This window comes from Bombus vancouverensis, chromosome 11 (assembly GCF_051014615.1).
Source record: "Bombus vancouverensis nearcticus chromosome 11, iyBomVanc1_principal, whole genome shotgun sequence".
Taxonomy (NCBI): domain Eukaryota; kingdom Metazoa; phylum Arthropoda; class Insecta; order Hymenoptera; family Apidae; genus Bombus; species Bombus vancouverensis.
The window spans coordinates 5,703,362-5,728,509 of NC_134921.1; the positions used below are offsets into that span (position 1 = coordinate 5,703,362).

General features: G+C 32.6%; 2 protein-coding genes and 1 long non-coding RNA gene across 4 annotated transcripts in view; 1 reads left to right on the plus strand and 2 right to left on the minus strand.

Annotated features, from left to right (window-relative positions):
- Positions 1–4,585, minus strand: part of LOC143303306 (uncharacterized) — a 341,397-nt gene extending 336,812 nt beyond the window's left edge. Inside the window, exon 1 of the long non-coding RNA XR_013059480.1 lies at positions 4,428–4,585. This is a non-coding gene — a long non-coding RNA (uncharacterized LOC143303306). The remainder of the gene's footprint in view (positions 1–4,427) is intronic.
- Positions 1,424–7,853, plus strand: LOC117159280 (uncharacterized). The gene is made up of 3 exons (XM_033338991.2): positions 1,424–1,994; positions 3,195–3,373; positions 4,266–7,853. Exons 1-3 carry the CDS (start codon positions 1,914–1,916, stop codon positions 4,408–4,410), a joined length of 405 nt encoding a protein of 134 aa, XP_033194882.1. The 5' UTR covers positions 1,424–1,913; the 3' UTR covers positions 4,411–7,853.
- On the minus strand, positions 7,057–25,144 carry Sin3A (SIN3 transcription regulator family member A). 2 transcript variants are annotated; one of them, XM_033338971.2, is made up of 18 exons: positions 23,775–25,144; positions 20,972–21,255; positions 20,138–20,311; positions 19,785–19,937; positions 19,377–19,711; positions 19,049–19,286; positions 18,727–18,981; positions 18,240–18,638; positions 17,696–18,147; positions 17,141–17,615; positions 16,827–17,073; positions 16,376–16,750; positions 16,126–16,295; positions 15,838–16,032; positions 15,293–15,571; positions 9,833–9,984; positions 9,530–9,740; positions 7,057–9,444 (listed from the first exon to the last, which is right to left on the minus strand). In XM_033338971.2, the coding sequence occupies exons 2-18, from the start codon at positions 21,233–21,235 to the stop codon at positions 9,193–9,195; spliced, it is 4,626 nt and encodes a 1,541-aa protein (XP_033194862.1). In that variant the 5' UTR covers positions 21,236–21,255; positions 23,775–25,144; the 3' UTR covers positions 7,057–9,192. The 2 variants fall into 2 exon arrangements, with proteins under 2 accessions (XP_033194862.1, XP_033194863.1); XM_033338972.2 differs by having other exon boundaries at positions 15,362–15,571; positions 23,775–25,142.
- Between the last annotated feature and the right edge of the window lie 4 nt (positions 25,145–25,148).

Below are 25,148 nucleotides of genomic sequence, written 5' to 3' on the forward strand. Positions count from 1 at the left end.
TAAATTCGATCCGGTAACTCGGTACGCTTGATCTTTCCTTTACGAGCACACAAATGCTCTACCGACGTCATCATTTTTCTGGCTTGCAATCAGTGTTTGACTAATGCTTTGCAGGGAGTGATTGACGGAAATATACGTTGGAAAACACGTTGGAATAATACCGATGTATAACTTTCATTTAATTCAATGAAGTTTAAGCTAGCAATTCTTCAAATTTCTAAATTTTTTAATTTTTTCGATCAAAATCTAAATGAAAAATCCAAAAAATATTAATTTTTCTTTAGAATAATTATGACACTATAAAGGTCAAATACAAAACTGATTCTAAAATGAAAAAATTGTTTACGTCATACGAGACAGACTGAAAATAATTAAACATTAAAATTTGTCTTATGATATAATTTTCTAGAATCGACGAGTATAGGTTTCATGAAAATAATACAAGTCGAACGATATTGGAAATCTAAGAAGAAACAAATATTTTTGCAGCATTCAATCACTGATTAAACCATTGTAACGTTCGGTAAATATAAGTCGATAATTCCACATGCGTAACAATACAGCGATCAATATGTAATGCAACATAGTCATACAAGACATACAAGAGCTATTTACTTGATAATGACGAAAATACACGATTTTCATGAAAATACATGTTCCATCTATTCAGAACAAAACTACGAAAAATATTCTCCTAATTGCAGATCTATAAAGCTTCGAACTATCAATGATCAAACTTTGCGATTCGATCACGGGATGATTTCCAAAGTGTGGAAGAAGCGTGTCATACAATTTACCAAACATTCGAAGATATAAATAAAAATATTCTCTAAAAATACAAAAGAGTAAAAGAAAACATTGCGCTCCTAGTTCATGTTTCTCCAAATATCGCCATTTTTTATCTCCAAAGAACGAGGAATAAAATACACTTTTAATTTCACAAACAGTCCAGAATATAAATAACAAAAGTTCCATGAAATGACAGAAATGTCGCGTTCCTAATTACACCTATATATTAACAAACTATTATTTGTCACCTCCAAAAAACGAAGACTAAGGCATTCGTTCGATTCATCAAAAGTTAGAAAATACAAATTACAAAAATTCTTCAAGACAACGAGATATATCATGCTGCTAATTTCATCCTCCGAAAACCGTAAACTCACAGACTTGCAAACTGTACCAATGAACGAATAACCTTCGACGATAATCAATCCCACCGAAACATGTCCAAACACCAAAGACAAACATCGCGTACTTTTTTTCCTCGAATTTTATCAACTGGTAGTTCGAAATTAACCCCATGAACGATCTTCGAATCGACCAACGAAACAGAAGAAACGCAGATGTCCCCACCCGCGCTCCGCCAGCTACTAGCTCAGCCTATATAAACCCGCGGCATCTCGCAAGTCTCTTCATTCTATACGAGGCGTCAGTCTATGTATAAAGTCGGAAGTATCGTGGTATACGGATTGTTAATACCGTGGAAAATATCATTCAACAACGAACTGCGAGATAGCACGCGTGCATTTGTTTGAATCCACTAGGCAGACAACGCTTAGGTAAACCGAATTAAAGTCGCTTCGACGAGGACACGAAGCGTTCCTTGAGCTACCAGAGCCGAGATCCTTTGCTGCCTAGGTTCTGGTCAGGGTCAGTGCGCGGGACCATCCCGCCTCGAGAGATTCATCGAACATCGAACATTGCAGCTAGTCCAAATTATTTTCGAATTGAAAATAATTAGAGCTTCTGTAAATTTGCACCTGGAAGAACGAAGAGAATAAATCAATAGAGAGGAAGCTTTCTTCAAGGAGGAATCGTCTCGTTTCTGTTCATCATCGTTTCGACAGACAGGCGACAGCCTTCGCATCTTCTCTTTGGCAACATTTCGAAGAATTCGTCTACACGACAGGATGAAACTAGTACTCTTAGTGACTCTGCTGGCGATCCTGTATATCGTCGACTATTCCAATAGTGCTGCAGTCAGATCGGAGGTAAGATGATATTTTAATTAGCAGGTCTGTTGGAATGAAAATCGATGATCAAGGGAGTAGATAGAAAATGCTGAGAACTCTGATCATTGATCATTTTGCTTCTCGGTCTGTGCATGGAATTTTCTACTGCACTGGAGAAATTTTACCAATTTCCGATACTCGAACACCTGCTATCAAGATTCGAAGTGAATTCACACGTGCTAGATTTGAATGAATAATTATCAGAAAAGCTAAATAGCAACATATTCGAAACTATTTCCTTTTAATGTAGTTATGATCTTTAAAGAAAGCTTATGAATAAAAGAACGCGTCTTAATAACTAGCTAAAACGAAGACAATGGCGTTGTAATTTAATCCTAATCAATTTCAATTTAAATGATTTGCAATGAAATAATTCTTGAAATAAAAAAGTACCATCTTTCAATATCGAAAGAAATATTTTCAAAATTTGTCAAGTTGAATATTGATTCGAAAACGAAAAAGGATCACATATAACGTTATTGAAAACTGTTGAATAGTAAATTTAATGGCACTACCGATAATTTTTCATTTTTGGACAGGTAAATCGTAAGTGTGAACATTATCGTAAGATTGTAATTGTATTTCGTTAAATGCATGATAAAGCAATGCGTATAAGACTCAACTCCAACGTTTTTCTTTTCAAAATGAAATCGATAGCATTGACCCCTACTGCGTCGATAATTTCATGCGTAACGCGTAAAAGATAATCGCAAAACAATTTCGTATTTCTTATAAATAATCGTGAACTACTCCAAGTTGATCTACAAACTCTGATCTACCATAGATTACAGTATTTCTTATGTTACTTTTATATAATACATTCATAATTATTATTGTTATTATTATTCTATTATATAATGTATTATATTTACAGTTATTATTAGTACAATTATTTCCAATATATTTATTAATATAAATTATATACAAGAAAGTATAAAAGTAAAGCGTAATTTTAAATCAATCTATATTAAAATTATTCTATGGAAGATTTAAAAACTTTCCGCGTGTATTTTCCTTACATGTAGTATACAGTATACATGATTTTTTAGATACCGTACAATTTTCTAAAATTCGAATTTATAGAATTAATAATTTTTCAATTATTTCTACTACATTTGTCGTAAATTTTGTGCGAGAAAACCTGGAGTTTGTAACATTTGATGTGTTATTATTTTGCAGGAATTCGCTGAACAGTTGCGCAGGATTGTCCATGAAATGCACCCCGATAACCTAAGAACACAGAGAGCAACCGAGAGCGGAAATGACGACCGTCCGAAACGGAATTGTTACGATACACCCTGCGGATGGAATACATACAATCCTGTCACTCGGCGAGGCACGATTTTCATGCCGAATACGTAAGTTAAAATTATACACGCATGATGCTCAAGATAATTACTGATATCGTAATTATCAAGTAAACATTTTTACGAAAATTGTACATCGCAATTTTTTTCCCTTCGATAATTTCTTCTATCATTACGTACGATTATATAAGAATCGTATTATTGTATTGTATAATTTCCATTAATATATTCGTTCGTTTAATTATTCATATAACTGTTTATTTAATATATTAACATATTCGTGAAATATTTATAAAGCGTAAACAAGCAGCAACTTAATTACAGAAAATCGAACGATTAATATTCGATGTATATTATTATTCATGAATTAGCGAAATGTATTCAAAATGGGTCTTTATGAATGAACTATGCTAATATGTAATAACCCTGCAAGATAAAAAGTAGTAACAAACATTCTTATCATCTATCAACAGTGCACAATGAATGCTTAATCTCGTTCGCAGTTTCATTATTGTACGAGTAATCGACGTTTCACATAAAGTTATTATTCCAATTAATTCAGATGCAAATTATAAGTATGTAATTGGGCACTCTTACCATTCATGAAACGTTACAAAATTCAGTATTACTACTCTCATAAACTGTTCATTTACGCTATTTAATAATTATCGAAATAAAATTAATAACGATCCAACAAAGATTTAATAATTATGAAAATGTTACTAAAAATATTTTATAAACAAAACTTTACAGTTACAAATTTACTTTAATTTCATTTAATTTCATTAAATTTATTTTAATTCAATTAAAATTGAATAAATATACGAAAAAGAATATTAAAAATATTTCATAGAAAAAGTTTTATAATTACAAAAACTTCAAAATAAATGAATTATATTATTTGAGTATCTCAATATAAAAATATTTTTTGTTCTTTTGTTAGATGTAAGTGTCCTGACGACACGTACAGGTGCGTGCGTACAGGCGAAAACGTATCCATGAGTGCGTACGTATATCACTGTCGTCAAAATACGACATCGGACGATATTGAAGGCGAAACGTCTGAAGATATGGATTATCTTAGTTAAGAAAGATGCAGACATACCTGAATGACAAACGCCTTTTCGAACAACCGTTGTTATGGTGTTGTCACCGTCCTGATCACTGTGTCACCATCGAACGAAGCGATTCTCCGTTCTCTCCTCCAAGGAATATTCGACACTCAAATTATATACTACATACGGACTACATACGGATACGTAAATCTACAAAAGAAAACGTCACGCTGTCACAATATATTCGCGTCAAATAATTCTATACGTCAAAAATCGGCATTTTGCTGTCTAACGAGACGCCACTTGTGTATAAGATACAGCGGGAAGAAAATCAAATACCGGTTCGATATTTGAAATTAAATATGGCCGCGATATTATTTCGATAATCGAAATTACCGACAAGCTAGGATAAGAAGTTATTCAACAATTCTTCAATCTCAAAACATAAATCGACATAACCGTATCGATCTAATTTGAAGATTTCTAACGAATTTGTAGTATTTATAGATAAATAAAATGAAAATCGGATAAGTTTGTTTAGATGTAGTAAACGGAATATCGGTTTACCGGCGCGTGAATGTTAGAATAGACTTTCAGTATAAAATAACATTTTAATTATAAACTAACACGTTTATAAGATATTTTTATGCACAAGTTTCCCTAAGATGATCATTTACGAGATTTTGATGATTCTCGCAAGAAACGTTGTTAAAAATTAGTAATTTTACCTTAATTACACGGAACAAATCTTCGAACGACGCACTAACATCGCTTGGGAACCGTAGACTGCGCGCGCATATTCCGCGTCGCTATAAGCAAGATCTCGCGCAGTAACGCCATTTTCAAACTCATTTAGCTTCTACTACACTGTAAATTTGAATTTCGTTACAAATCTTTAAAACAAAAATGATGAATATAGAAGTGTTGTGTAATTCTGATGTAAAACAAATAACAAAGGGGGAAATTAAACTGCTATCCTTCGAAATAGACAAGACGCACGGAACACAAAGCCGTAAGTTAATCGCAGTTTGTCTTCAAATTACTCATATAGAAAATTCATCATAAGGTAATCAAGCGATAATTAACATACATCAATATTTTATGATTTTTAATAATAAGTTTCATTATACTTTCTTGGCATAAAATAATAGAAAGTATGTAATGAAATCCTTTCAGACCTGATTGATCTTATGGAAATAAGTTATTAACGATGAATTTTAATAATCTATACAAAAATATCTGATTTGTAAAAAAGCTACTTAATTTTTTGAAAAATGGATAAGATCGGGTCTGAGAAGATTCAAGTTTGTATCAAACTTTAATAAGATCCAAACTTCGTATTCGTAATTTTATTCTTAAGCTACGATGCTTACCAGAAGTAAGCAAACTTTTATTTGAAATTTTGAAATATTCGGAAACCTCGTCTTTGTCTACTTTTTGTAAAATTGTATTTATTTACGTCATCCAGTACTCATGGTTATTATGAAAACATATCTTTCATTTATCATAATTTGATCCATAAAAGAATAAAACGAATACGAAACTTTAATATTTTCATCGGTAACCATGAAGTTGTCGAGAATCGATTTTTTTAATCGAATACAAATCTCGGCGATTCGATGTACTGATTTCTATTCGAATTTCAAAATACCAGTTACGAATAAGAACGAATTTATTTTTTACCGAACCTCATCGGCCATTAACAATAAATAATGTAATTATTTTTAAGTTAATGAACACCTTAGAAGTACTCAAGGTGGTGTAAAATTAGCAAGGATAGGTTACAGTATTTCGATAAGGAACAATCCACAATTTTGTACTTAAAGGGAAAAATTACTTCGAATCTTTTTTGTATATCATTATCGACTATTTATAACGTGCAATAGTAACATATAGTTGATGAAAGAAATGCAACAGTTTAGGTTACGATCTCGTTATGTTTCTTGCATCGACTATAATTATATCGTTCGATTATTATAAACGTCATATTCGAATTTTTACTTAAAAACCAAAGAGATTCTTACTTCAATTATTTTCCATCCGATCGACTTTTTACATTTCATAGATATATTACACCGTCTTGTGATTGCTTTGCAACAATCTCGAATATTATTATCGAGATAAAATAAAGCCGAGATGATGATAGATCATCTTGTTTCTTGTTTTCAATTGTGTCGAAATAGATATACATGAAAGGATAAAATAGAAAAATAATTATATAGAACAATTTGTCTACACGTTTGCAATATCAATCGTATTGTAAGTTTGTTGAAAAATTAGATAATTTGATCCTTTATATGTAACGCCCAATTCATCTAGAAAATGTTGGTTTTCTTGATACAGAAAATACTCAAAAATTATTTGGACGAATTAATAATTTCGAATACCCTTACTGTTTCAAGAAAACGTGTAGAAAATAATACAGACAATGTATTCGTATGCAGTATTTCACTTAATATTTAATACACAGGAAGAGTAAATTATCTATAGTTGTACGACGATTACCAATGTTATCATTTTTAATAAAAATAAGTAATGTTGCTGGAAATATTATTTTATATCCATCCTTCTTCCCACATTAATTATCACTTACCTCAATTCTTAGTTGTTAAGAAATAAGGGCAAGTTAATTCTGGATTATGACCTGAAAATAACATAGCGAATCAAATAAAACAGCCATAATATTAATGATTTATTAATATTAATAATGATTTGTGCAAAATATATCAACATTAAATTATTATCTCGAGTAATAAAATTGCCTGTACATTCACTTTTGATACATGGACATACACTTTTAAAATTAGCAATTTCTCGATAAAATACACTATCATCATTCATCAATAGTCACAAGTAGTCGAGCATCGGAAGACCGGGTCTCTCTTTTCTTTGTTCACCTTTCATAAGATACACAGTTTACTATATAACTGTAATATACGCGTAACCGCCGAACAGCACAGTGCGTCTGTGTTTATATACTTGGTTGTGTAAATGTATGTAAAATGGTATTTTTCCAAAATTATCCACGAAAACAGAGATGCTAAGATTTCAACTAAATCTGTATAATTACAATAAAAATGTATTCAATCCAAAATTTATGCATACATTATTATTAGATTTTAAACGTCATTTTCTGTTTGAATGATTGGAACAAAACCAATTTGCCTTTTTCAATTATTATAAACAGTCTGAATCTTGCAAAGGTATTATGTGCTTCTTTTCTTTCACCGCGCACGATTTTCTTCATTCAATTTCGTATTATCCTTTCTTCTTTTCTGGTGAAAGTTTAAAACATTGAAAATTTAACACTGTGATTGATATCGACAAGATAAAAGATGATCTATAGATTTTTAACAAGTTCAATACGTGTGTGTTTCGTATATCAATATACAAGTAAAAGAATTGGTAAAAAAATACATACTTAAGAATAACGTAAAATAATATCTATAACCATATATGTATCTCGTGCGTGGTGAGTCAATACCTCTCAACGTCTTTCAATAAACGCCGTATTCTAATGTTGTCAACAGCTTTGCACTGTACAGGAACACCATCATACTTTAATATTGTACATTTTCTATCGAATAGCCTAAAGATCAGGTAAAAAATAAGGCCTAGTATTTTTTCGTTTCATATGTATATATACATATATATACATACATATGCATGTATGTACATATATATGCTCTCAGTTATCGCATATCCATACATACATGCACATACATCTGTACAAGCATGTATTTATACGTACAGTTTTATGTATACCGAATTCAAGAGAACGAAAACTTCAATCGCGACATTCGTAAGAAAAATAAGAGAAGTAAGTTATTAAAAACTTCGAATGAAAGATATTTTACATACATGTATATAAAGTTATTATTCAAAAAAAAGTATACAGCTTTCTTGTAACCCAATCTTTCGTTACGTTCCAGTTATAAATAGACAGTCGTGAATTAAATAATGTAACATACTACGAATCGAAATTTTAATTTCTTTTAATCACTAACGATATTCAATGTTTTAATGACAATTGTGTAAGTCTATAAAAATAAAATACTTAATAAAATAAAATCGGCTGAATCTGCAATATGCTTATAAACAACAATTATATTATCATAGTCTTCCTAAATATTTAAGATATTACATAAAGTATCAAAAGTTTTACCATTATTTTTTTCTCTTATGTAAAACCTTACCTGGAAAATCTATATCTAGTTTTATCGAAAAGTACTCGATTTTCAGAAATGAAACAATACGTTTAAATATCTTGTATTACCTGATCACAAGCTTAACTTTAATACAATTAGAAATATCGCTCATTATAACTGATCCTCTTTCTTAACATTTGATTCAATAGTTAATTTAGTACTTTACGTTGAAGGAATGCTCAAAGCTAAACCCTTGGACAAACAACAACTTCAACAAGTCAGCGATATTTCAATTTGCATCAAATTTTCCATACCTGTACAGTTGAAGAATCAAATTTAGTTAAAAATTGTATGCAATAAGTTTAGTACACAATGTATAGACTCATTTAGATTCATTTGTAATCTACAATACTTTCTTTCCTTAACGACCACTTCTACACCTTCTTCGTTCGCGATAAACTTCGTTGGCAAAATAAGACGTTCTCTCGTTGTACATACGCGCGATATAGTTCAAGAATCAGTCTCGATTTTGCCTTCGATGTAACCCTCTCTTAAGTATTAATTTCTTTTTGTAACAGAAAATATGAATGTGAGACTATCGAAACGAGTTCACAGTATTATCAATATGCTGTCAGAGAATAGTAAAGAAATGATAAGAGACGTGTGATTATACACTTGGTTCCGTCAGAGGATCGGGTTGCAAGCGTTCCACTCGATAACGATTGTATTGTCGATAAGGCGTTCTCGTTTGATCATTGTCCGTGATCACTCGTGTTTTATGAGGAATTAAGTTTTCATAACGTCCCATCAACCAATCCTGACATAATCGGTGTTGAACATCTGCAACATTCTTGGATACCCAAGCCGCCAGCCATTGATGGAACTTTGAATTCAAGTGTTTTGTAACAGCTGGATGACACTGTTGAAAAAGCAACTAATTAATAAATATCATGAGTATCGTTAATTTAAAAAAAATAAGACAAATTTTTAATCGTAGAACATACCTCCCTGGCACGACTGAAAGAATTTTGTTTATACAGGAATGCTTCCTTACTAGCAATATAAAGCATTTGGTAACTATTGGGATTAAATCTACACTGGGTTTCATCGGAATTGATAATGTCAGATGTATCCCCAGAATCTGCTAATCTTAAACCAGGAGGTCGCTTTAGAAGCGCATCCACAGAATCCAGTGATTTTTCTTTGTCAGTTGATCTAAAGAAAGATAGAAAGGAAAGGCATTCAAATATTATATCTTATCAACAGAGTTATGATTTTAATTATAAAGAGATTTAAATGATACTTACCCTGCTGCTTTATCTGGTTGATTGGTGTTAGGCACTGATGCTGACATCATTCTTGCAGCTTTTTTCCTCCACTGTCTAATATTACGGTAAAGAAATACAGGCTTACGTCCTGCCAAGATTCTGCCTAAAGAACTCCAACCATTTCCATCCATCTACAACAATCATTTCATGTTAACTTTTTTAACAGGTACAGCTTAATACATGTATACATACAATTTTAATGATATCATTCATTGTATTATTATGATTAATTAGTACTAAGTTTAACATACTTAAGTTAAGAGCTCTTATTACAGCACAATTGCAAAATAATTTATTACAATATTTCACACCTCGTACTAAATTACAAACATTCCTCTTGTATAGAGCTTACTCTCTTTCTAAAAGTAATAAAATGTTTTAAGTAAAAATAATAAACTACGGCAAAATACAGAAACAAATGAAAGATATATAAAAATAATCAATTTTCTATATACAAAAGAAAAACGAAATTTTCTTAAGGGTACTCGTTCAAAAGGAATTTAAATTTTTTTATGCTATCTTCATTTTTTGTAAGTAAGTTATATGTCATTATGTGATTGTCATTATACACTGACACGTACTGAATCGCATACGCATCAATAAATAACTATACTCTACAAATAAAATTTATTAACAATTAACTTGGGAAAACGTGGATACATAAGAGGATGTTCTTTAAAGAACGTACGAAAAAGATTTAACGGTTTTCGGGGGTTTATGCATGAAAAAGAGCAATAAGCGAAAATAAACCACATTCAAAATATCTTGTAATCTGTTGTTTTACTATTTTTTAGCATCTTACTGATACTGTATAAATGACTAGGAATAAGTAACAATTCTTACGTGTTAACAGTACTTTATAATGAAATTATTAATTGTAGTTCAGAAATATTCATTCATAAATTTATCATTATATAATAACAATATGTAACAGCAACTATATTGAATCTTAGTACCAATAATACTTAAAAATAATAAAACAAATTTGTCCAATAATTTTGTGTAAGCAAAATGAAATCAATTAAAGGAACACGAGATGAAATGAAAGAAAATGAGCTTAAAGTAACATTTTCAGGTCAATTTTCAATCCATGTACATTCACAGACGACGAGTGAACTTTTTCAATCGAAAGCATAACAAAAAAGGCGTGGTATTGATATGATTCGAATGAAATTCTAACTTATATGGCGGCTTTACTATTTTAAAATACAAATGTGTTAGAAAAGAGATATATTACTCTTAATATACATATGTGTATACATATATATACGTATATATTGTATATATACATATATATATATATGTGTATGTGTGTGTATATTTATCACCATTTAATGTTCAGCACACATGATATAATATTGAAATAATAAAACAGAACAACAAATCGAAGCTAAATGAGAAAAAATATGTAAAATAAAAATCATATAAGGACAAACATAAAAATTTTAATATCTGAAATGAAATATCTCTCTGTATGATTACTAAGTATTTAAATATAGTATTATGGAATATTCATTTTGCATTGTTTTTTGTCTCGTTTCATTCGTAAAAGCACAGGCAAAGAATTCTTTTATCTTTCTTTGTCGTCACAAAAAATTAATATCATCGGAGAATCAAAGTAATAAATTTAGTGGTACAAAATGATGTTAGACAATAATGTTTAAAAGCATTGTTCATGTATTTCAATATCTCTCTTCTATACAATATTATTGTTTATCTATTATTATATGTATATTCGTTTCATATACAGATTACAGTTACAAATATATATATATATATGTCTTATATATATATAGAGTTTAAAATTCACTGCATAAAGTGAAAACGGAGATATGAGCTTATAACAATCACATAAAATCTGTCTGCACATACGACCTCATAGTCTCAATGAAACTATATTACAAATGTCATAGTAACGTTTAAATCAGATCATTTGTGGCAACAATTACATATATATGTGTATATATATACATATATATGTGTGTGTAGATATATATATATATGTATATATATCGTTTAAATTAATTTAAATTTGTGCCACGTTATCTAATAAAAACGTATTGAACTGTTAAATAAACGAAAAATATATAAATACACGTACATGATACGTGTAGATTTTCTCTCTCTATATATATAATAGCGCTTAAAATTCCATGATGCAGAGCCTTGTCAGGAAATGCATGTTTTACATTTTGTACAAAATACGAAGATATCATTCAATGAGGAAACAACGTTGCGAACACTGCATCTGAAAATCCACTTTGCGTCATAAACGTATTTGTATAACTGTACAGAATACTATGGCAAAGAAAACTAAGAAATAGTACCTGTTTTTCCATAAAATATACAAAACGTAGATTTTTTTATCTCGACGTCAAACAATAATAATAATAAAATTAGCAACGTATTTCTAAATAGTTGTTTGATTTCAAAAAAGAAATCCTAAACGCGACAAAACATTAAAAGCACATTTTTTAATAACGAAATCTGATAACTCGTCGAAACCTAGGAAAGAACAAAGAACGATTCGATAAAAATTACTCTTCCGACATTAAAACTTAATGCTTGATGCTAGCTAACTTTTAATAACTAACAATTTTTATAGTCTGCACTGTAAAAAATTATTAAGGACCTTCGATAGAATTATACCATTTCCACGAGAAGAATGTAATTACACAGAATGAAAGTTCACTAGAGTACCAAACAAACAAAAAAAAGGGGTAAAAGTAATGGACCTTCTCAATGGAAAAAGCAACAGCAGAAACCGAGAGAGTTAAAGCTGTGAAACCTTTGGCAGATATTCGAAATTAGTTCGTGGGATATCAACGCTTCATACTGTTACGTTCCTTTCAGTTGGAGCTATGAATTAATGAAAAGATACAAGTGATTTTCTATTTACATGCTATGCCATATAATCTTTGCTTCACTACTTATACATTAATATGTACATAGCAAAGAATTATCATACACCTGCATCTCACAGTGGCGCAACAGTTAAGCCAGGAACACACTTGGTCCACGCCAATAATAACGCTACTTCCAGTTTCTCTTTTTAATGTTCAAGCTAGAATCAATGCATACTATGATTTTACATATCACACTACACCTTTAAATCAAACGAATCTAATTCGAAGAATGCAATATAACACGTCGAACTGTGTGGCGTTCGCGTAATTGAAAATCTTCTAAATAGGTTGGTATATCCTAACCTAATGCCTAAAAATTATACAATTTTAATACTTCGTTAACATACCCTAATTTAATAGTACGGAAATTTCCCAAGATTTTTTCGTTAATATCCGTAAGGAATCATAACACACGCAACCTTTGGAAATCCAATGTTCCAAAAATGTCCAAAACGTTATTTTATCATATAATACACCTTCTCTCAGCATGCGTATCTTTTCTTTTATCTTTATCTACTTTGTGAACTTGATAGTTACTCTGCCATAATTAGAAGTTTCGTAGTAATAAATTGAAAGTTGGAGCGATCAAAAGACAGAAAAAGCCACGATTACCCTGCATAATGTGATGTGGCGTGGAAGTAATGTGTTCACGAGTCAATATCCATATTTCCTTCCCAAAGGCTTCACTAATGTTCGAATGTATGATAGCGAAATGGTGAAATTTTACAAGTTAGTAGATGCATAGTATCTCTACCAGTCGACCAAGTTGCGTATCAAAACATATGTACAAATTTATATCAAATATTTACATATTTCTTTTTAAATTCTATCTCGATAATAAATTCTAGAAATTATGATCTTATCTAGTTTATAATAATAGTAAGATGAAAATGAACTAAACTTTAAGAATTGACCGATATCAAATGTTATGTTCTTTTTTTCTTTTATGCTAATATTTTACATTCATTTATGGCACTGCTCGGATGACTTCATTTGTGTATGCCGTGTCCCCTTGATGTTTCTTTTCATCATTTTTGTACATTTGCAAAATGAGTTAAATGCTCGTTAATATCTTTCATCTCGTAACTATACTTCTGCTGTGACTAGTTAATTTTATCTTTCCTTTTCTAAAGAAACTTGAAGTAGACAATTACGGAGACAGTATGATAAAGCATAGTACGATTTAATTGTATATGTGAAAATTTTCCTTGTTTGTTTCGTTGACCGATTCTTTTCAAGTGAGAGATTCACGGGAGAATCATGTTTTCAACATGAAAGCAAATTAATGAATTTAGTACGTACTCTTATTTCTTTTATAAGCTTTTGAAGCTTTATACAATCATTTATAATATTTTTATTATTATATAACAAACAAAAACAACAAACACAAATAAAAAGAAGTTATTAGATAACCACATTATTAGATAAAATATAAAATAAAATTTAAAAACAACCGAAACTTGGAATCTTTTTTGTACGTAAATGTAAATATCGCGCACTTCCCTCCCTTTTATCGAACGCACGAACTTCCTTTCGACCCTAAATAAAAAGTAAAGAAGATATCGCCGGATGAAAGAATAAACCCTTGCATAGAAACTCGCATGGATAGACAAAACTTATTTACGCCGTAAAAAACGAGGAAGCAAAGCAGTGACTCGTGTGGAGCAGTATACTTCTAAATGCCTTCGATAAATCTTCGCGTTTGAAAATTTGGAAAAATTACTATTGAGATATCGTTGTTTCACTATAAATCGATATTTAAAATATAGAAATATAATTTGTAATTTGTGGTTTTTCGCATAACATGTAATGGTATTGCAATGCACTAACAGTGCGAATATATAGAATAAAGAATGGGGATTCGTAGTGCACTATACTCTCTTTTTCTATTTTTCTCTTATCTTTCTCTTTACTTAATTTACAGCACCACAATGGACGCGCTCAGATGAAAATCATATCTCTCTTATCTCTTTAAACGTTACGAAAATAAATATATGACTTTCCATTCTTTTTCTTTTATTTTAGCATTTAAAAGAATATTAGTTCATTCTGCTTATATGTATACAAAGTTCTGCAACTTCTATATAATGACAAGCATGAACCAGTGTTCTGACCCCATTCGCGTGATAAAGCATTGGTGATAGCAGACCGTATATGGCTACGTAGCTTCCTCGTATTAGCAAACAACCGATATTATATGCTACGATGTTCATTCCTAAAATATTTTCTACTTCTTTTTTGATATTTTTCTTTAAGGAAGTCAACAATGATTCTCTTGAAGACCGAGTTTTTTTTGGAAAGGCGTCCGACTGCGAGATCAAACGTTTCACACACGAATACCTCTGGTATAATTTTATAGTATGATCACACGAAATAATTAGAAGAAAGTTTTTTTTTAGTAAGCTTTCGTTCTTTGGGACACTAGTTGTACACTGAATGACAACAGTACAACTTCCAATCACAGACATCAAATACGAATGAATGTAAACTTCAACGTTGGCAATGATTATGAAAAGGGATGTGGATCCTATACCTTCTTGCTAATGTCAGTGTTCTTGCGCTTTCTGCCCCTCCCCCCCCTTGCTGCCTGGTCGTTACTCACAGGATGATTGGTTGTTGGCTCATTGTCTGTTAAGGTAGGGGTGTCTTTCGGGCTAGTCTGACCAGCTGGAGCAGAAAACCTCTCAACATATGTAGACCACTTTTCAGATACCGTAACTCCTTCCCTTTCTCTTTCCCTACAACTGTTGTCCATCGCTTCATCACCTTCCGTATCCAACAATTCCATTGTTATTTTACAGTCTTTCTTATACTGCAACAATAAAATGTTTTACATGTAAAACGCGTTTCGTTTAATTTACGAAAAAGTAATATCTTTTTATTCATAATTTGTTCGTATTCGTAGGATATTACCAGCTGTAATTAAGAGATACATTAACATATGGTTAATGTTCATGAATCAAATAGAATATTTTAGTATTTTTAACATATATAACAGTGAATTATAAGCTTATAAAATAAATGGTAGCAATAGCTTTGTCATTCGCAAAATAAGTATTCTGAAAAATCGAAACTTACAATGTATATTTTAAAACAATTTTCGTCCGCCATAGCCTTTTCAGCTTTACGCTGATACGACATCTCTGCACCGAGTCTCATGTATGCTGTAGCACATAAACCACCTGCACCACTACTTTCTTTCGGTTGTCGTTGCTCTCGCTGGAATAATTCCATACACTGCTGGCATATAAGATCTGAGACCAAATGCTGTAACTAAAAATTGTATATTTTTGTTTTAGAATCCTGCTATAATTATAAAATTATAGTAATTTAAAAATTTTTTAAATCTAATATGCATATACTTACTTGTCTCACAGCGTATGTTACAACCTTATCTAACGTAAAAGCGATATATGCGTGAATACCGAACATTTCTCGTAAGGTATCCTCATATGCGGTACTTTCCATATTACCGTCTAGCACATTCTTAACCATATCCAAAAATGCAGGATAGTAATCCTCAATTTCAATTTCATCTATATCAAACATATTAAGAATATTACATTAAAATGAACTATATTTTTTTCGTACAAACAAAACTACGTTTTACAATTACTTTTAGGTTTCAACCGTAATGCGACAGCTGTGCTCTCTTTACGCTGCTGTTTGTACCGTGATTCCTCTTCAGCAAGAGCCACAGCCCGGTCGTACATTTTTGTTAATCTTTCACATAATATATGATGTAACCTTAAAAAAAGGTACCAATTGTTGCTACCCATGAAGAGCGTGTACGCTTCTTCAGGATCATCCGACATCGCATGGATCGGTACTTTGATATCAGGTTCGGTTTTAATAGACGTGGAAGACGGAATCGGAGATACCGGCGCCTTATTCCTATTTGCTTGGAGGCCACCACCACCCAACGGAGAGGTATTCATCGTTACTGACTGAGAATTACTACACGCTGCTACATTGAGATCTTCCTTCTCATCTGTAACAGCGATACTTGTATAAAATAAATTGCTTTGACTACAAAATAGTAATAATTTATCAAATTTAATGCATACCGTCTTCATCCCTTTCATCGTCACTTAGTTCCTGGCGTGGATGGAAGAAAAGATCAGGTATAAAATGCTTCAACAAAAGCTTTATTCGTTGCTTGTCTTCCTTGTGGATGGCCGTTTGACGCTTCACATGATGGATAAGAAGATTAGCTGCATCATCTAGGACAGACTTATCTTTGTAAGGTAATACAAGGTGTGGACCGCTATTATTTTGACCATCCCCGCTACCATCGTCTACCTGCTCGTGTCTCTGCAAAATAAATTATTCTTAAATAGTGAGAAGCATAAACTTACCTAGAGGAAAAACAGTTACAAACCTCATCGTATAACGTTTCAATTTCATTAAATAGGCTCTTGGACCTTAGGGCCTTAACATCGTTCTGCTTGAAATTGATACCTTGATGATCCAGAGACTTCAAGTAGTACTTTTCGTTTTGTTCTCTCCAGAGTTTATTGAAACCTTTTTGCGCTTCCCGCCACTCTTCTTCCTTACTCTTTAATCGACGAAGAACTACTGGTACTGCTACTACAGGATTTTTCTTAAGACCATCTATAATGTCAGCCGCCTTATCGCCGTATATCCTCTTCAAGGCTCTCTGATGAATTGTAGGCGAACAACCACCGAGACAATCGTCGAGCTTGAATTTCTGAAGTTCTTCTTGGCTCATTCTACTCATTTTCTTATGGACACCCTCGAGAACTCTGATCGTTGACGCGTTAGTTTCTATTACGCCATCCAACTCAAATCGTTCATCTTCGCAACGATAAATGAATTCCTCGTACTGAGTTTTCCTAAACATTCCAACCCAATAAAAAATAATTCTACTATTCAACAATAAATATCACATAAAGGAGATATAAAAATTACGAACCTGGATGTTACGAATGTACTATCTTCTGACCAAGTCGGGAATGAAACCCATGTATCGTTGAGAACTTCTTTACACAGTTGCGTTCTTCCTGTACACTTTGGTTGAACGTAAGACTTTGGTAACGCACAGTATGATGCCCCTAGACGCTTGCATGCCGTGTAGTCAATTTCCATCGCCAGATCACCTTGCGGTCTCTCTTGATGACTTCGTACAACATTATTTGGTAGCGCTTCAACATTTAAATTGCCACTTGCATTTGTTGCGTTGGTACTAGAAGACTCAGGCAAGTGGCCCAGGAAATCTTTAAACCACCGCAATAGTTCAGGAAAACGACCAAGAAATGGCGTTACTAACTGCACCAACTCAGATTTAGAAACTATCTCTTGATTAAACAAAACCAAACATCTAAGGAAATTTTCGTATACTTCTTGCGATCTCAACGCTTTACGAACCTAAGAATATAATAATACATATTTTTTTATTATGCATTTATTTCATTTTTCCTTTCCTAATAGTATGAAAATAAAAAATTGAAAGTACTAACCTTATCGAAGAAAGCATAATCATTGAGACTGCCATATTTTCCAGCTTCGGCTATGGTAACACATTCACGCATAGACGATACTTTAGGCTTTTTCAGAGGTGGACCATGCTGTATATGGTGAGAGTTTCCAGCTGTTACCGAAGGCGAAAACGACGGACTTCTTTTCAATTGTCCCGTATTGTGACCAAATTTTTGTACGCTATTAATATCTCGTATACCAGATCTATCTCGCTCTCGGTCACGATCTCTATGATCGCGATTTTCGCGTTCTATTGTACTAGTACCGCTCGATTCTCGAAGATCTCTCGAAATATTTCCCGAATTATTATAAGGTGCTTTAGGTCCCAACGGTTTCTTGACAATTGTTGTGTGATCGTTAACTGTAGCAGTCTTGTTACTCTAAAATATTGTCACCAAAACATTAATAAAAAGAAATTTTTTTTAAGTAAAATTTTGTTTTATATTAATTTTATAATACCCATCCTACCAACGAACTCTGTTGATTAGTAGCATCCGGCAAAAATTGTCCAAACTCAGCCAGCAAATCTTCTTGATTTTCAAATAACTTGGCAACTTGGCTATAAACTTCTGCCTCCGTTAAATGTTTTGCCCCACTAGATGCACCAGATCCACTCGTACCACCCATGTGTCCAGATTCTTTTAAATTTCGCTGCTCTTTCTGATAAGTATGTAGAATTTCTAAAAATCTTTTATACTTGTCTGGTTGACCTTGGAATCGATTCTGAAATTATAAACAAATTAAGTGAATATCTTACATTTCTCATCGCATTCTGTAATTGAATACAAACCTTAATTTTGTTAACATAATTAATCGCATGATTAAACTCAACTGGTTGGCTTTGTTGAGTTTGTCCGCTAGTAGGTATACCATCTTGTGCTTGACTCAACGCTTGACTCACAGCCTGAGCTTGAGCTGCACTAACATGTGAATTATTGTATGCCTGTACCGGTGGTGGTGAAGGTGCATGTACTGTCAAACTATTATTCGATATATTATTTGCCAGAGAGTGGTGTATGTTTCCGGTCCTAATTTCAAATAGCATGTAAAATATAAATTATCGATTTATTCCGCAAAAACAGTAAAAACTAATATATAAAATATTGATAATATCCTACCCTTGCATTATCTGCAATACTGGAGGAGCTTTCGCTGGTTGTGTTGGTGGACTTGCAACAGGAGGTGAACCAACATTCACAGTGCAATGATGCTGTGACAAGCTAGTGCAAGTGTGTGTTGCTGTTGGACTTGGCATACTAACTGACACTTGAAATGCATATCCTTGCTCATTTGCTTGCACCTCTATTTTGTACCCAGGTGGAAGAAAGGTATTGAAACCAACAATAAGTTCAGGGTGCCCTTTAAATAAATGGCTCACTCTTGTTATTACTCCTGGTGTATCTATGCTTTGAGACTTAAATTCTTTCATAATATCCAAGAAATCATTATACACCTAAAATTAAACATGTTTATGAAATAAAATATGATTATTGTAACTCAGATAATTTTAATAATGATAAATCTACCTGGGGCTGATCACTGAATTTGTACTTTACTTGATCTAAATAAGATAATGCATCTTCTACTTTTAATCTCTGAAATTGTTGGGAACCACTGCCACCACCTAGGCTTGTGCCTGGTGGGGTAGAAGCTAATGGTGTTACATTGCCAGAATGAACCTATAAGAGGTATAAAGAAATTTTTATACAAAATCTCTTGTTAATTAAAAATATCATATTTTATTAAGAACTGATTTTCAATGTTTTATCCAAAATACAAGCCTTAGACCCATGCTTTTACATACTTATACAGCTATTATTTTCAATAAATCTCGATATCTGTAATTTATTTTAACTTATATACATTGTCGGATATAAACCTTATGCCTTATTGTTGGTTGCTGTTGACTATGGACCTGACTTTGTGTTCCTGGTGTAGGCTGTTGGGAACCCATACTATGGTTACTTCCACCACCTATTCCACCATGTAAACCTCCACCAGTATTTACACTGCTACTGCTACATGTAGAAGTGAGTCCTGCAGATCCACTTCCCTGCACATACAATTGATAATAATTGCACAATCTATAAATCTAATCTTTACAAGTTCGATTATATTCCTGTACATACAAATTGGGAAAAAATGTACATATAGAAGTATAGTGCTGTTATTATCCTCTGATCATCCAATCTTATTATTAATACAAGGTGAAACAATTAGTTGTACAAATCTTATTTGCACAAAAAATTAAATAAAATTTCTTAATTGTATTTTCATCAAATATATACATAAAAATGAAGCGATGTTATCGAACAATAACAATAATGTCGTATATTTATTTTACAAATAAAGGTACTCCATAGTAGATAGAGATAGGTAGAGATTTATTAACGTGACAGTTAAAAAATTTTTAAAAACGTAATAGGAGAACGTTCAATTCGATAGACCGCTTTTAAGCCGATTAATTTCATTTGCTCCCGCATCGCTCTGTTTTATTATATACCAGTAATACCTGAAAGACTTATGAATAACAATGTTACAAGAAAGAGGAAACATTAAAATATACAATTTCATTTTAACAAAGAAACTATAAAAAAAAGATTGAAATTATATAAAGCAATTAAAAAATAGTAAAAAGCATAGAAAAATGAAAAAATGATGTAGTTGTTTTGCAGCTCGTTACTGTTGTTATTACAATGTAGATAACACGCACCTTAATGGGGGACGGGGCCGCGGTCGGCACTACAATTGCTCCAGTATATTGCTGTTGAGCTTGGGCAGTTCCAAATTGTATGCTGCCCGGCATTTCTTTCGAAGCAACTGATCGAACTGCTTGGCCAGGTACAACAACGCCTATTCCACTGCTTGAATGGTACTCCAAACTACCTCCTCCGCCACTTCCTGCACTCACTGACGAGTGCTTTAATGTTGCTGCTGCTGGTGATGCTACGTCGTCCAGCCCGCGAACGCGTTTCATCGCAGATCACATTGGAAATGCTACGGATTGAGAAGGATCTTGATCAGAGATCTTCTTTTCATCCCGATATTAATCATATCTTGTTTAACCCTAAAAAGCTGCCATCAAAGGAAATCACACTAACGCATTTCACACTGCATTAATTTTATACGATTTGTCATTTAAATCACGTATCACGAGTGAAATTTAATTTCCTCATAATTATAGCTATTAATAGAAAAGTTAAGAAAAGCAATTAAATATTTTATTACTATTCCATATTGGATAAGAAGTTGTTGTTCCTTGTGGTTATAAATAACATTACGGCGATATTATTATAGGTACACTATGGATTTTTTGTATTTATGGAAAATTTGAAGAATGCATAATACGAGAAAATTTATCAAATATCAGAAGTATAGTGTTTTCTATAATATTTGGTAGATAAAACAATTTTCTATCAGATCCTATTTTCTAAATTACATTCTCAAAAATATTACTCTGCATAAAAACCCACAGTTTATTAATTATAACTAATAACTATGCGTCTTCATATTTTTATGAATGTAATTAAAAAATGAAATTTAGAAAATTGTTTTACTTATTAATAAATAAGATTTTGGATATTTCATATATGTTCGCATAGTATACATTTCTGTGAATTTTTACAACTTGATATATTTTTAATTATATCCTCAAAAATAACGACAGGACGATAATATTAAAATAAAATTCGCATGGGGTGAGATTTCGCTTATGATAGCCTTCAAGGGTTAACATCGAACCTATGCGATACACAACCATTGTACTTATCCTCAAAGCTACGATAAAACACGACGCAGCAACTCTTTCGCGGGTATCGTGGCGTTTAGCGCGCCATGAGCAGAAGACAGAAAAGGTGTAGTAGGGTTCGAAAGTGTTCGGTGATGGTATTGTTTCGTTTAAGGTGATAAAATGACGTGATCGACGATGCATCCGCACTATCGTTGACTAACGTCGTAAGTACATAAATACGTAGTACTGCCGTGTAGAAAAAACATTCGATAAATTTGATGTTTCCTTTCTAGATCGATTTAAATTTACACGACGATGTTCGGAATTTTGAAAGCACCGCGCGCTCGATCACCGTGTGACAGAACTTCCGAGGAATCTAAAACAGCGCGAGCACTTTCCCATAATTTCGAACAACATCAAACTTTTTCGCTCCTAAAATAATAGTATAATGAAGAAGGTGAAAATTTCGTCATCATTTCAGTGAAAGGAATGAATATGTAATGGTAAATTAGGAAAACTGCATTGGTATTTATGTTGATTTTTAATACGTCGATCTCAATATGAATATGTTCGAAATTATTTCTCTAGAATAATATAAGAAAGCCGTTAAAAATGTATCACTTAATTTTCTAATTAATTTTTGAAAATTCAAAATTACTATACATTTTCTTGCTCGATTTACAGTTAAAAATAATTGAATTACTCATACTCGTAACTGTTATATATATATTGCATAATATAAAATAATTAAAATACACGTGGTTTGCATTTCCATTATATTATTATATTTATGACAATAGTAGGAAATAAATCATACGTTAAATATGAGTATATCCTTTCTGAAATCTACTCCAAGATATATTTAGGTAATATAACCTCACACAAAAATGCAATAAATTTGTTAAGTTTAAAGTCACTAATAAATTTGGGGTGAAAGAAATTTTTCTTCCAATGGATATCGATGTTTACTATTAAGAACTACTACCTTTTGTAATCTATTGTTTTATTTATTGATTTAGTAATCATTTATTACTGTTATATATTTTGACCTGGCACGCTGTCATGTATATCCCTTATACTTTACACTTCTCGGTCAATGTAGACATTCGAAGAGTAAAAGTAAATTATAAAAGTGGGAATAGATAAAATATTTTATGAATGTACTTTTTATGTGCTAAGAAGATATTCCTGCAAGATTATTCACAGCTACACAGAAATATTTCGTTGTGCTATTACATATCACTCGAATCTATAATTAGTTTTTTTATCAATAACAAAATGTAGCTATAAAGGATTTATGTCCTCTTCGCATACACTTTGATATTTGCAGTTCTAGAAGCACAACTGCGTTTCTTCGCTCATTATTTTATTCTCATTTGTCAAAATTAACAAATTTCTTTCTTTCCAAGTTTTACATCTTTCTAGAATAAAAGTAAGAAAACGAGCGTAGAAACCAACAAGGAAACAAGACAATTTTAATTCACACATTCACTAATGTAACATATTATAAAACATATTACTGTAAATTTCCTTGGTATAATAAAGTAAAAGAATGTAATATCGGTCTAATCCTACTGACATCGGGTTACAAAATAAGATGTAAATTTTCCTGATCAGAAGAAAGTTGCACTGAAACACAAAAGTGTGTTATAAAAATAATTATAACCTAGTGCTTCTATAGAACACAGTCTACATCCACATAGTAGTTTATGATGACCTTGCATGGATATAGAAATGTCAGTGACTTAGAATACAGTAAAAATCTCGTGGAAAAGATAATACATACCAATTTCCATTTGAAAAGAAGTTGAACGTCCTTGCACCAAAGTGAATTTCGAGAAAAGTTATCCAGTGAAGCAAGTGGTCGTTGAATGAAACGAAGTTTTGATCGGTAGGAAAGTTTGTGCAGTTCCACGAGGAGAGACGAGCGTCGGTGGAGTTTCTTCGTTGGGCAGAATTTCGATCCGCGATATCGAGCCTCGGTCGGGGAATTTCGCTGGGACACAGAGGAGACGAAATAGAGCCGGTAAAGCCAGCTGCACGGACGCGTACAGCCCGTGCTGCGAAGTCGTCGAAGCGAGGTTTGTCAGTGTTGCACGTTTCCAAACACTTCCCGGCCCTCGACGTTACGCAATATTCCACGTAAATACATAACACATTTTCCCGAGAGCTCCAGTGGAAAAATATTCGTCCTGCGGTGCTCCTTTTACAAAGGAGTCACCTCGAGTGTCGGGTATAAGCACTTTTCAGTACACTGGATTTTCTTGTCGATATATCGGTCCTTTTTCCAGCCGTCGAAACTGACTTTCCGCACAAAAGCTTCGGCCCCGTTGTTTTTTCACGACCAAAAAATCGACGAAGCCTGAACGGGCCGGTCGGTCTGGTCTCTCAGACAGGAATTCACTATGCTTTCTCGGATCTCCCTTTCAGAACCATCGAAATCTTGTCGTATGTGTAAAGAAACTCAGTAAAATGCACATTTTCGCGAGTACACGGACGAATTACCGCACTTTTTAAAAAAATACCCAAATGCAAAAGACATACTCGCACTCTCTCGAGGTACAAGGCAAACTATTGGATTTTGTATGGCAAACAAGGAACTGACTGGTCGTATAGCGGGATGAGGAAGGTGGAGGGGATCGCGCAGGACCGTATTCATCCACTAAGCGTCTCTGTTACCAACCACTCGGGTACCTCCTGCAAAGCATACGTGTGTCGCAGGCCTCGCGAGACTTCTCTTCCAACTTTCATTAATTGTGCATCGATTATTCTTCGACTACTTTTCTCCACTGTTTTCCACGACAAAGATATTGCCACGCACTTGCAATTTACTTTAACGTATCGGCATAGAATCACATGGAATGTAATCGCTACGAAATAATAGTCTTTCTCAGTCGTAGTTAACAATGACAATTACTAATCGTACAATTTCTTAAAATCGTATTTTCCTACGGTTATCGTTTCAACTACACTTTCTAGTCGTTTATTGATAGTTTAAGTTTCATAGAATTTCGGCCAATCCAAATAACTTCCAATTTCAGTTCTTGTTTCGAGCTTTTATATCGGTTTACATTATCGACGTTATTTTTATGACAATACTCTCGCAATAACTGGAGTGAGTTACGCGTAATATATTAATATTTAAGATACAACGTGTTTC

Excerpts from the sequence above, each read along its gene's own strand:
- LOC117159280 (XM_033338991.2), top strand. The coding sequence starts at position 1,914 with ATGAAACTAGTACTCTTAGTGACTCTGCTGGCGATCCTGTATATCGTC. Across the intron at positions 1,995-3,194 it reads GTGCTGCAGTCAGATCGGAG|GAATTCGCTGAACAGTTGCG; the intron begins GTAAGATGATAT and ends ATTATTTTGCAG. Across the intron at positions 3,374-4,265 it reads ACGATTTTCATGCCGAATAC|ATGTAAGTGTCCTGACGACA; the intron begins GTAAGTTAAAAT and ends TTCTTTTGTTAG.
- Sin3A (XM_033338971.2), bottom strand. The coding sequence starts at position 21,235 with ATGAAACGCGTTCGCGGGCTGGACGACGTAGCATCACCAGCAGCAGCA. Across the intron at positions 16,033-16,125 it reads TAACATACGCTGTGAGACAA|TTACAGCATTTGGTCTCAGA; the intron begins GTAAGTATATGC and ends TACAATTTTTAG. Across the intron at positions 9,985-15,292 it reads ACACTGACATTAGCAAGAAG|ATGGATGGAAATGGTTGGAG; the intron begins GTATAGGATCCA and ends TGATTGTTGTAG.